The following is a 12382-nucleotide window of genomic DNA, read 5'->3' as shown; positions in this document are numbered from 1 at the left end:
ATGAATATTAAGTTAGCAACAACTTGGGGCATAAATCTACCTTGCACTAACCTTGTGTACACTAACTATGTGTAATTGCTGATGCTCACTCATAGTTCTTCAGTTTGCTATGGTCTAGTCCCATTCCAAAGTGGAGTAGATCAAAGTGCACTAAGGAACTGTTAGTGTGTGATAGCAGTACTCAGATGAGCACTTCTTGCAGGCAGATTGATGTGGATGGCTTTCTACCTGCACTTACTCTGCAAACCAAATGTTCATGCAGACAAGCCCTTCATGGCCTGGTCTACACTAGACCAGGAAGATCAGCTTAAGGTATGCAACTCCAGCTAGGAAAAATGCATAGCTGGAGTCAGATGACCTTAAGCCAAGCCTTTGCAGTGTCCACACTGCGGGATGCCAATGGAAACAAATGCTCCCATCAGTTTCTCTTACTCCTCACAAAAGGTGGAATACCAGATGCCGGCGAGAGCTGCCCTCAGTGTTCAGTTTAGAGGGTTTATACTATACTAGACCCGCTAAATCGAATGCCAGGACATCGACCTCTGGAGCGTTGATCTTCTAGTAAGTATAGTTGTGCCCTCTGTGATCAAAGTGTATGAACAAGTAGTGTAAAGGGTATACGGGCACTTATTTGAGATGGCCTGCATATTGAACTTGGGCCTTTGCCACTTGTAGCTAATGCAGCCGTTCCAAACTCATTTGACACTACATCTGTTTATTTATCTGATTAGAAAAATATTTCAGCTGACCTAAGAACTATCCCTCCCTCCCTATCTCTGTAGAGAATTGTGTACATATGTTGTGAAGCAATTAATAGAAATATATAATTTTTTTTAGAGAGACTGGATGAATGAACAAATGTTACCAGTCACCTCACTTTTGAATAAAAATATTTTTATCTTGATGCCATTAAGAAACATAATGTGCTGAGTTTGACTGTGGAACTGTCAAAAGGATGTGAATGTGCTGCTACAAAGTCTCATGAGAGACTGGGAGAGGCCTGGAGAACTTGGAGATAAAAAAGAACTTAAGTCATTTGGTCCATGGATTGGTCCCTAAAAATTATTTTCCATTGCTGTGTCCAATCTAGTTCTAAATTAGGCACCATTTCCCTTGGGAGACTATTCCCCAGGATCTAATTGTTAAGGAATTTTTTTTCTAATTATTCAGAAAAAATTGCCTCTACTGAATTTAGTATAAATTATGCCCAATCTGGTTGGACCATCCTAGACAACTGTTTTTCTTGAAACACGCACTCGTCACATGTATATAATTATTGCATTTGTGCTCCTTATGTGTGTTTTATAGACTATTGAATGTTAGAAAGATGGAATTTATCCAAAAGAAGCTACCCAAAACTCGGAAGTGCTGGTTTATATTTTGGAAAATTGAAATAGCATGTGGGTTACACGTGTGTTGTCCCTCAGTAAATTTTATATTTCTTTCCTTATATACAGACCATATTTGATGGGTGTAGATCCCTGGCCTGAGGTATGACCGTTTGCAGCAGCTGAGGGTTTGACCCATGCTGTTTCTAATTGTCAACACTGCAAATAAAACCTAGGAAGTATTCTTTCTGTTTCTACAGTAATACAGATATTGTTCTGCTGATTATGCATGAACCCAAATAAAATCCATTTCACTCTGCTGTAGCTGTATGGTCTGTGTGCAATACTGACAGGAGTAGAAAGTAGTAAATGCTTGTTTATGTCACTGTAGTAAGCAAATGTGATTAAATACACAGAGGGAGCACATCTGTTGAGTAAGCACGTGTTATTTTTACAGTTTTTTTAACTGACTGAACTTTAATGGAGCCAGAAGAATAGTCCTTGAAGTTTAACAATGCTGTATGGGAAGGGTAAAGGCTGGGGGAGTATTTAAAGGGCCAAAGCCAGTTATAATAGGCCAGGAAGCAATAAAAAAATAAAAAAAGAGACAGCAAATGAATACAAGTCTGGCAGAATGAAACTATGGAACAACCCTAAATAAAAAAAAAAGTACTTTTAGCTTACTTAAAATGTATTACTTTTATTTTTTCTTTCCTGGAAGAATAAATTGATACAGTGGTAAGTAATAGTGGCACTCGTAAAACACACTGATTTTTATTTTAAAAACTCATCAGTGACTTACTGGTGCGAATAAACTTTTCTTTAATACAGAGGTATTCAAAATGGATTGGTTACTATAGAAAACACATCTATGTTTGTTTTCTAACTCTTACTGGCTTACAAGAAAGTGAGAGAGAGACTTCTTTTTTTTCTGTTATGTGAAATATTGTATCTTGCTAACTTAACCCATAGCATTTGTGATAAACCACATGCATTTGTTTTTCATCTAGTATACGTTAATAAACAAATCACTGTCACATTCCTGCATGATGCAATTTCAGTCCATTATTAATCATACTAAATGTTATTTTGGCCCTTTACTTTTTACCCCCTAAATATTGTCAGTGGAATATTGTAGGCCTCTGCTGTTTTCTTTCAGCGAATTCGAGGTCGAAAAGCCAGTCTGGAGGAAATACAGCTGGTTCACTCTGAACATCATTCACTGCTGTATGGCACCAGCCCCCTGAACAGACAGAAGCTGGACCCCAGGAAACTCCTAGGTCTGTACAGGCCCCTATTCTACTGAGAACAGCACATTCCAGCACTATCATTAGTCATAGCTGGTGTCAGTTTAAAATACTTGGCAAGCAGTGTGACAAAAATTCACTTTTTCCAAATGCATTGCTAAGTGAAACGAGAATGCTACAATAGAAGCCAATATAGATTAGTAAAATATACTGGTTGGAAAACAGCAATAGAAGTTTCCCCACATTTGCTTTTAAATCATTTTAATGTTAACCCTTTATGTAATTTCCAGCAGTAGTCAGTAACTATGGAAATTTGGAATGTAATAGATCTATTTCTTTATGTCATTGATCTAAAAATAAGAGTTAAAAATACACTTGCTTGTCAAAATTGTTCTTCCGCTGTTCTCATTCATTTTATTTATTTTAATCTCTATTTCAGCCATGTTGACTATAGATACCATTCATAAGTTTTTGCTGATAACTGAACTTTGTGTTATTTTGCATTATACAGAGTATATAGTATCTTTGTAATAAAATATCATCATATTTAAAATATTAAATGGTTTAATCGATATGCAAAATAAAAGCAAGCCATCAGCACTGTTGTGTCTCAAGAATCCTTAAGATCAATAGTCAGTACTAATTATATACTTTAATATGAGCATCAGTAGGGTTAGGGCCTAATCTCAGATAAATAGTGGAAAAGGCAAAGTATCTTGACAAGCCTTCAACAGTGAATGTTGCCCTATACACATTAGAGTTCTTAGATACTTTTATTTCACCCAGCATAAGACATGAAGCTTTGTATTTATAACATGCCCCTTCCTCCAGAAGCCTTTTTTTTTCTTCAGAGATTCATTAGTAATTATTTCCACAACTGAACCAAAATAGAACAGTTATTTTGCTATGGAAACTGTGGATGCTATTAATTTCTTCAGGAATATTGAAGAAGCGCTAGAATAGAAAAACACGATCATAGTTCTTTATATGAGCATTTCTATTTTTATTAGGCAAGGTCAATGGGATGTCGAAAATCAAAAGCTCTGATAATATGATAGAGCTGGTCAGACACTGGAATTTGTGACACAGAAAATTATGAGATTTGGGGAGAAATGGGCCCAAATTGGAATGAAATCCAAAGTTTTGAAATTTCTCACAAAACAAAAATTCAAAAAAACCTAAGTTTTAAGGCATGGCAGATTTAAAATACACTTGGACCTCTGTAATCCAGCAACCTTGGGAAATAAGATGTGGATTATGGAATTTTCCAGATCATGGGGTGTTCATGTATACTTTTTGGTTTGAAGATGAAAATAAAAACATTTTGTAAAGTACAGAATTTTTATTTCACATGTGACAGTAATACATACTGGGTCTGTGAAGGAAGGTAGAGTACTGAGCAAGGTAGGAGAGAAGGGTCTTGGAGGGATAAAGAGAGGATGCAGGAGCATGCTGAGATGTGGCAAGCTGGGAGGGAGAATACGTGAGGTGGATGAGGGTGGGGTGCTTACTCCTAGGGGCACATGTGGCTCCATCTCCCCTACCACTCCCAGACACCACTTCACCGCTATGGGATCAGCAGGGAAAAAGCTGCTAGAGAAACATTTCGCTGCACTGCCATTCCCCCAGGTGCGGGGGGAAGGGAAAGCAGCAGTGGGCATAGTTGCTTCCTCCTCCTTCGACCAGGGTATAAATCACGGGTGATCCCAGATTAGGAACACCCAGATTACAGAGGTTCAAGTGTATTTCATTTAGACTTTATCATGTTGATTAATTTTGATTTGACTTTTATATTGTACTAACTATAATATGTTATAGTCACACAATATTAAAAAAATATAAATAGGCTTTGCAGAATTTGATTTTTATTTTTTATAATTTTGATGACTAATATCAGTGTTTATTCTAAGCTTCTTTATTTTTATTGACTTATGTTTTCACCGTTTTGGGAAATTTTGGTGAGAGTCACACAAGGGGGGCAGACAATAATTATTTAATCACGGTACATATTCAGAATAAAATAACTATAGCTTTATCACCAGTAAAACACAAATCATCAACATCACGTCAAAATATACAAAGTAAATATCCTTAATTCAACTATAATAAGTTCTCAAGCATTTTTTTGTTTTTTTACCTAGCTGTAAATATTATTGATAAAAACATTTTTTCATCAGTTTGTGGGCATACAGTTAAATCATAATTAACATTCACTGCTAAAAATGTAATCCTTCCAAAACTTAATATATTGTAATATAGTTAATATATAAAAGTCAAAACAAAATAAATTGAGATTATAAAATCTAAGTGAGGTATTTCCCATTGAAAATTTCATTGCGGTTGATATATTCCTGCAAAGCATTTCAGTCAACAAAGCTGCATTTTTTGACAGAAAACTCTTCTGTCGATATTTTTTGGTCAGTTCTACAATCTTGCTTCATATGTTCATTCAAAGGAAAAGTAAAGGTTGACAAAATCAAACACTCTTTTGTTCCCCACACAACATGCACGCAGATATGCATAACATTGTAGACATTTTTCAGGGGAACACTGCTGATAGTAGGCCTGGTAGATTTATATTGCACAAAACTGTTTTATATGCAGAAATATTCAAACTTTTCTTTGTAGATTAAAAAGAAAAAATAAACCTTTTAGGGCACTAGTGTTAAAAGTGACTTACAGGAAATGGGGTAAATGTAGCACAGGCAATTTAGTACTTTCTAATTAAGTGCATATTTTAAAATTACATATTAACGTCCATATTTGGGAAAGCATATTTCAAAAAGGTATATAGTTATGTCCTATTACATCAATTGGATTTAAGCAAGTGGTTATAATTAAGCAAGAATATGGTTGGATTTATACACAGAGTGCGTTTACACAGCAGCGTTATTTCGGAATAACGGCCGTTATTCTGAAATACCAGTGCGAACGTCTACACAGCCATTATGTTATTTCAAAATAATGCTTATTCCGACTTCTGTAAACCTCATTCCACAAGGAATAATGCCTATTCTAAAACAGCTATTTCGAAATAGCAGTAGTATGGATGCTCCACTGCTGCTATTTCGAAATAACTTCTCAGGGCCATTTAAAGTAATTACTCCCTACTGCTTCCCAGGTCTCTAAATCGAGGTAGTGCATCCACATAAAGCGATCCTGCCTCAGATTAATTTCGAAGCTTCCCTGTATTGTAGATGCACTATTTCGAAATAAGCTACAGGCAGTCCCCGGGTTACATGGATCCGACTTATATCGGATCCCTACTTACAAACGGAGTGAGGCAACCCCGCACTAGCTGCTTCCCCCCAGCAGACCAGGGAGATGCAGAGCGGCTTTTCTCAGCAGACACCTCAGCTTGAGAATAAAGGACTGAGGGAAGTGATGTGTGGGAGAATAAAACTGAGCTCTGGAGAAATGTTTGGCTAAAGTTTCCCCTACAATATGTACCAGTTCCGACTTACATACAAATTCAACTTAAGAACAAACCTACAGTCCCTATCTTGTACGTAACCCAGGGAACTGCCTGTATTTCAGAGTATTTCTTCCGGAATAGCTTATTCTGAAATAAGTGTGCAGTGTAGCCGTACCCATAGTTACATTTTTTTTTCTGAATCAGGACTTAGGAGTTCATTTAATATAAGTTACCATTTTACAAATTATGTAACTTTTTACACTTATATAAAAAGTTATGCTTTTGATTACCTGTATTTCACTGCAGTGTGTTAAACAACATGACATATTGCATTACATGTTGATGTGATGCAAATTAATACAGGAGATGGTGTGGCATATTACATTATGGTTTAATATGACAGTTTACACCATTTCAAACCTCTTTTAATGAGCACAAATGCAGAACAATCAGTCAGTTCCATTTAGATCCTACAAGTCCAGTGTGATTTTTTTCTCTCCCACCATCATTATGAAAATGTTTCAAAAAAGTAAGTTTCCAATTACCACAGATTTGTAAATGTGAAAAAATATTCTGTCAGATCATATGTTTCATTTAAAGTGGAACAAAAAGATACATTTAGACAGCACATGTAACTATGTTACAATTTTAATGCATTCCTATAAGATCACTTAGCAGTACCATCTTCAATCTTGGGGGTCAATTTTGGAAAACAGCTAAGGTCCCCAGATTTCCCTTGTGTTCTGCAAGCTTTCATACAGTATTACTGAATTGTCCATCTTTCTGCAAAGTAATATTTTGCTGTTGTATCTTCTTTTGCTCACCAAAGCCTGAATCCTGTATTTTGAATTACTCATACAGACTGCAGCACCTATGTGGACTGCTGTGTTGAATCACCCTCTTTTCCAGTGTCCTTTGAGTGAGAGTATACCAGAGAACCCTTTCCTTTGTGGTGTTCTGTATCAACAAAGGGAGTCTTAGTGATTCTCCTATTTTAATATTCCTTTAATTTGTGTGCTGTATTGTACCCGTGACTAATAGACCACAGCACTATAACACCCTATATCTCAGATCTTCTCCTGCTGGTCATTTTCTTCGAGTGTTTGACTCCCAGTCTTACAAGACCGCTCCTGATGCAAGGCTGAAGAATTTACTGTGACATTTTTACTTTCCTTCCACCTTATCTGACATATTCAAATCCTTTTTTATCTTTGATACATTTTGTAAAAAGTGAGGCACTAGGTATTTGCCAAGTACTTTTGAATCATTTCCAAATATCATTAGGACCTCTTGAATCATCAATGGGCAACCTAGGCTACTGAGTGGGCCACGTAAGTGGCCCTCTTTTATCTAAGAGGGCCGCAAGATTGTCACCACCAAGACAGCTTCCTGGGATAAGAGTAGTTTTGCTAACTTCCCTTGTATAGTTAGAATTTGCGTGTTGCACTGATTAACCGTAGCAGTGCTTTGATTAGATGCAGAGGGAGCACATAGCTCTCACTGTCATATTATATGCAATCAGCATGCACCCTCAGTTCACATGCCCTTACTTTACATGTATGTCACTTTAGTAAAACTGGTAGGAAAAAACCATGCAGATGGAAACCAGCAGAAACTTGCAACGCTGCAGGTGGGTAACTGTAAACAAAACATCTCATGGGCCATACATAGAATCCTAATGAGATGCATGCGGTCCCTTGGAAATAGCCATCTTGAATTATCTCATTTTGGTCATTGTTTACTGCAGGCTTTGGGATTTGATAGGTTTTTTGTTTTATTTTATTTTTTTGTCCAGAAAGCTGGAGGTTCTTTCATTGCTATGTGGATCATTAGGTGACCATCCTACTCCCTTTTAGCAAAATCTTCTCATAGTGTTCTTTCAAAGAGATCTTGATGTTTTTCCTGTTCTGTTATCACTTTGCTATCTGCTTCTCTGTTGATTGTGCAATAGGGAGTGTGTGTTTCTGGTAAATTTCTTGATGTGTTGAAAAGTCTTTGTACATATTTTCCCCTGTGTCGATACTTCAGTGTTGAACACTATCTGTTGATGGATTTATACATCTTGCTTCACCATCTGCTCTCTTTTTGTGACATTTCCGATATGCATCTAGCATTAAGATATCTGGGAATTCATCTTTTCTCTCTCATGTTCTATGTTAGCCACTAGATTTATTTTAAAAAATTCTAGTTCTACAGTGTTTTCAAAATGTCCTATTTTATCTCACACTAAACTTATTTTGTCACCCTGCTAATACTTTGAGAGCCCCTCAAATCTGTTATTTTTAATTTTGTACTTTTATTGCCCTTTCTCAGACTTTTCCATCATTTTCTCAGCAAAATGTGAAAAAGTGCCATCCCCATCAGCCATTGAATATGCATTGCAAATGACCTGGTGACCTCCTTTCATATCCTCTTTCTGGCATTCCCCAGAGCCTCTATTTACCCTGGTAATCATCCCTCTAGGGTACACTGTGAGAGAAGATTCTGTACAGCTACTACACATGCAGTCCCTTGCATAAACACATAGGAACTCTTAAATTGGCGCAGAGGGCTTTGTTCAGTCTCTCTGTACCTGTATGATATTCACCCTATGTTAATTGATCAATATGCTCTGTCTCTTATCAGACTAATACTCTTTCTTCCAACTGTCCAGTCTGGTCTCTCAGTGCTGAAAGACTATAGCTTGTAATCTTCATTACGCACTTCATTTATACTGGTTAAAATGAGTAACTCTAGTTTTTGCCTTTTCCTCAGCAATAAGTTGCTAGTTCCTAGGCAGTTTGAGTTGATCCACCATCTAGTATTTCCTGTGTTGAAGTTACAAAACTAGTTCAGTGGTACAGTGGGAGAAATCAGTGTTTTCTTCCACAGCTCTCCTGGAAAGATTTGCCTAAGTATCAACAATATAGTGAGTCATTATATCATGGTATAGTGTGTAAATTAAGGGAAGTAATAAATTAGACTGTAGTTTCTATGTTTGTTTCATTTTGTATAGTAATGCTATCAATTCATATAGTTTTGCTGAAATATACAGTTATCTGTGTTAATTATAAGCTATTAATAAACTTATATAATTATACTTTAAATGAGCTCATACTATAATTATTTGAAACATTAAGGGTACCAGCATTCCCATAGATTTTAGTGAGCTTTTGTGCCTAACTTCCATTCCTTTGGAAATCTCAACCTAAGAAGATTAACAGCTTTATTAGTGTTTCAAAATTTAACCCCAAAATCCAAAATCTGATTTTGTTATTTTCAGTACTAATCACAGAGCTATTTTAAACTTTTAATATGTTTGTTAACTTCAGTAAATAAAGTAGACAACTTTCAAACTCTGCAGATCTCTTCTGCAGGAAGAGCTGAAAAAGTGTTCAGAGAAACTAAAACGCTTATCACTTTCACGAGCAGAAGGTGGTTCAGTAAAAGATATTACCTCACCTACCTTCCCTCTCTAATAAATTGGGACCAACATGGCTTCAGGAACACTGCAAACAGTATTTTAGTTGACTTGTTATTGAGATTAATAGATTAGGATTGAATTCATGAAGATTATTTTTCCAGTTTTATGCTTATTGTTGTTTTTTCTCTTTAATATATAGGCAGCGTATCTCAAAAAATCTTTTCCTTGTTGCCTTGTGGGGGACTTGGGGTAAGTAGAGGCTGTTCCAGTGTAATCTGTACAGCATAAATAGATTTTTAAGTAGTTCATCACCTTCACACTCATGTTCAGCAGATCCTACACTTGAGGAACTAATATACAATGACAGAAAAGAAAATGAAGCTTTTGTCTTATTGCCATACTGAATTTTTCTAGATACAGTGCATTACAATATATTAATAATCTTAGAGTGCAGTGTTATGGGGCAATGTTTTTGTCCTGATAGGAGGTAAGTTACCTGTCTGTCCCTGTACATTTTTTCCCTTTGCACATTGGTTTTTGAGAAAATTAATGTGATAATTAGAGTGGCTGTAATGTAGAGAAATGTTCTTGGGAATAGTGAAAGCCTGATAAAGAATATTGAATAGTTAAAGCAGCATTGTGTTCCACAGAAAGGAAAAAAAAAGTACGCACAAATAGGCACTTTTCATAATGTGAATTGTTTTCCAGATGTCAAGGCATAATTTTTTTAATAAAATCATAAATTTAATGTATGACCAATCTTTTAAATATCAAATTACAGAAAGTATTTATTCTGCTATATTTTGAGCCAGTGAGTCCAGATTTCTCAAAGATGCTGTTGAAATATTAGAAAAGAATTCCATATTTTTTAGAAAAACATCCCCCACAGAAGAAAAGCTCTATCAACATTTGTTAATATTCTCCTGTTACTTATTTAGGTTGTAACAGAAATAATTTTCCATCTACAATTTTCTTCACTGGTGCTTTCTTTAGCTGCCTTATGTTCCGTGATCTAAATCAAATTGCAAACAATCATTGTCAGTAGAATCAAGGTCAATTCTTAGATTATTGGCCACTGATATGATGGCTGAGCATTGCACATTTGTTCTAGATCCCTTTCACTGTTTTTGTCTTCAAGAGTAAAATCAGCCTCTAGAGTGCAATTGGAGCTTGAGGCCAACTTTCATTGAAATCCTACAAATTTGCTTTTTTCTCTGCTGAAGCTCGCCAACACATTTTGTATGCTATTGTCCCCCACATAAGATGATTTCCACACCACTGAAATCTTTGCTATGGGGTTTTCGTAGGAGATAGAATCATGAAGCATGAATCTGACAAAAAGCATATCCAGGCTACAGGGCTTCAACAAAAAATCAGTTTATAATTGTTATTATTTCATAATTTTGTATTGATTTCACTAATGAGAATTAAGAGAGAGAGCCTCAGAAGATATAAATCACTGTGGCTATATTAGCTGAGGTTTGGATCCAATAGTTTAAGCCAAGCAACTAATGGCAATGGCATGCTATGTACATTTTAGGTTATACACACAGACATACACAGACACACATGAGTGTGCACGTGTGTGTATGTGTATAAACATAAAATACACATTTTTATATATTCTGTTTGAGAAAGGATTGAGATGTCTGTGTTTATAAATAAAAAATAATTACTGGAGAAGTACCTGGTACCCAGGATTGCTCAAGGGCAGGGAAGTAGCAATGGTTGCCTTGTGCTCACATTGTGTTAGAGGATAAAATTTTGGAAAATATTACTTCTGAGAAATAGGTTATCAAGATACTGAGCAGTGTGTACAATGAGAACAGTGAGTGAAGAGAGAGTATGAGAGGCTGTGCATCACTTCTAGAAATTAGAGGAGTGTGTGCTCTTGTGCACTAGGTTTACTGCTAACACAGGTCAGGAAATACTCAGCCAACCTTTGTTCTCTCAGACATTTAAAGGAACCTGCACTTTGTCAAACTTGTAGTATTAAACCCCCTGCTAGTTAGTTTGCCTCATTTTATTTTCATGCTCGCTTAGGGACTCTTCCTAGAGAAGGAGATGGGGGGAGGTTATGAACTTTCCCAAAGTAAATGGTCAGTTTAGGAGACCATCTTTTTTGCTGAATTTAGTTGACTCTTATTTAAAATGAGTTCTTTTTATCATAAGGATTGAAGTGGTCATTGTTAATTGATAGCTTTTGGGATAAGGGGATAGTATTGTCTAATGCAGAGCTACTCTGCTTTGGAAGTCCCGGGGGCCACAGTGATACAGCACATGCCAAGGGCCACAACTTAAGTATGGTTGCATATATATACAAATATATGTGCAAATAGCTTCTTTCACACTGATGGGCACGAATACAAAGTTTAAGGCAAGATTACACAACACACGGGCCCCATTTAAGTCAGTTCTGCTGATATTAATAAAATGCAATATTTACCCGATTTCCACCCATATGACAGCACTTTTAATGAGCAATGACAGTTCAGGAATTTAAATACTAAAATGCATATCAACAGAAAACCATTATATTGACTCCTTTTTTGTTTTGGCTCCCACTCGTGGGCTGTGTATTGAGCCCCACGTAAACCCAAAGCACACCGCGGGCCTCAAACCAACGGGATGTGGGACGCATGCGGCCATGTGTTGAATAGCTCTGGTCTAATGCAATAAACTCAGGATACTGCTTGTCTGAATGTTTTATGTGTTGGAATGGATGAGTTTGAACATGGCTTTCTCATTTGCTGGTCAACAGATCTTTGTTTACTTGTGTTTACTTGTGTGAAAATGAAATTTAAGTCTTAAGAAAGAATATATAAAAGACTCCCATTCTTTAAGAACATATTGTGTGTCTGTGTGGAGTTTTCTGTTCTGTGTTTGGAGAGTTGATAAATAATCAGAAATGGCCTGCAAATGGAAATATCTAGTGCCAGATTGTCAGCTGGTGTCAATTGGCATAGCTCCATTGAAATCCATTGACACC

The 12382-nt window shown here is 36.4% G+C and overlaps 1 protein-coding gene across 9 annotated transcripts in view; it reads left to right on the top strand.

Moving 5' to 3' along the window:
- Positions 1 to 12382, top strand: part of HDAC9 (histone deacetylase 9) — a 705078-nt gene that overhangs the window by 510425 nt on the left and 182271 nt on the right. For all 9 annotated transcript variants that reach the window (XM_075922252.1, XM_075922250.1, XM_075922247.1 and 6 more), the window contains 2 exons: positions 2488 to 2608; positions 9593 to 9642. In XM_075922252.1, the coding sequence (XP_075778367.1) occupies positions 2488 to 2608; positions 9593 to 9642 (171 nt within the window). The remainder of the gene's footprint in view (positions 1 to 2487; positions 2609 to 9592; positions 9643 to 12382) is intronic.

This window comes from Pelodiscus sinensis, chromosome 2 (assembly GCF_049634645.1).
Source record: "Pelodiscus sinensis isolate JC-2024 chromosome 2, ASM4963464v1, whole genome shotgun sequence".
In the NCBI taxonomy this organism is placed as follows: Eukaryota; Metazoa; Chordata; order Testudines; family Trionychidae; genus Pelodiscus; species Pelodiscus sinensis.
Note: the sequence above shows the minus strand (reverse complement) of the source record. Positions and strands in the feature narration are given on the sequence as shown.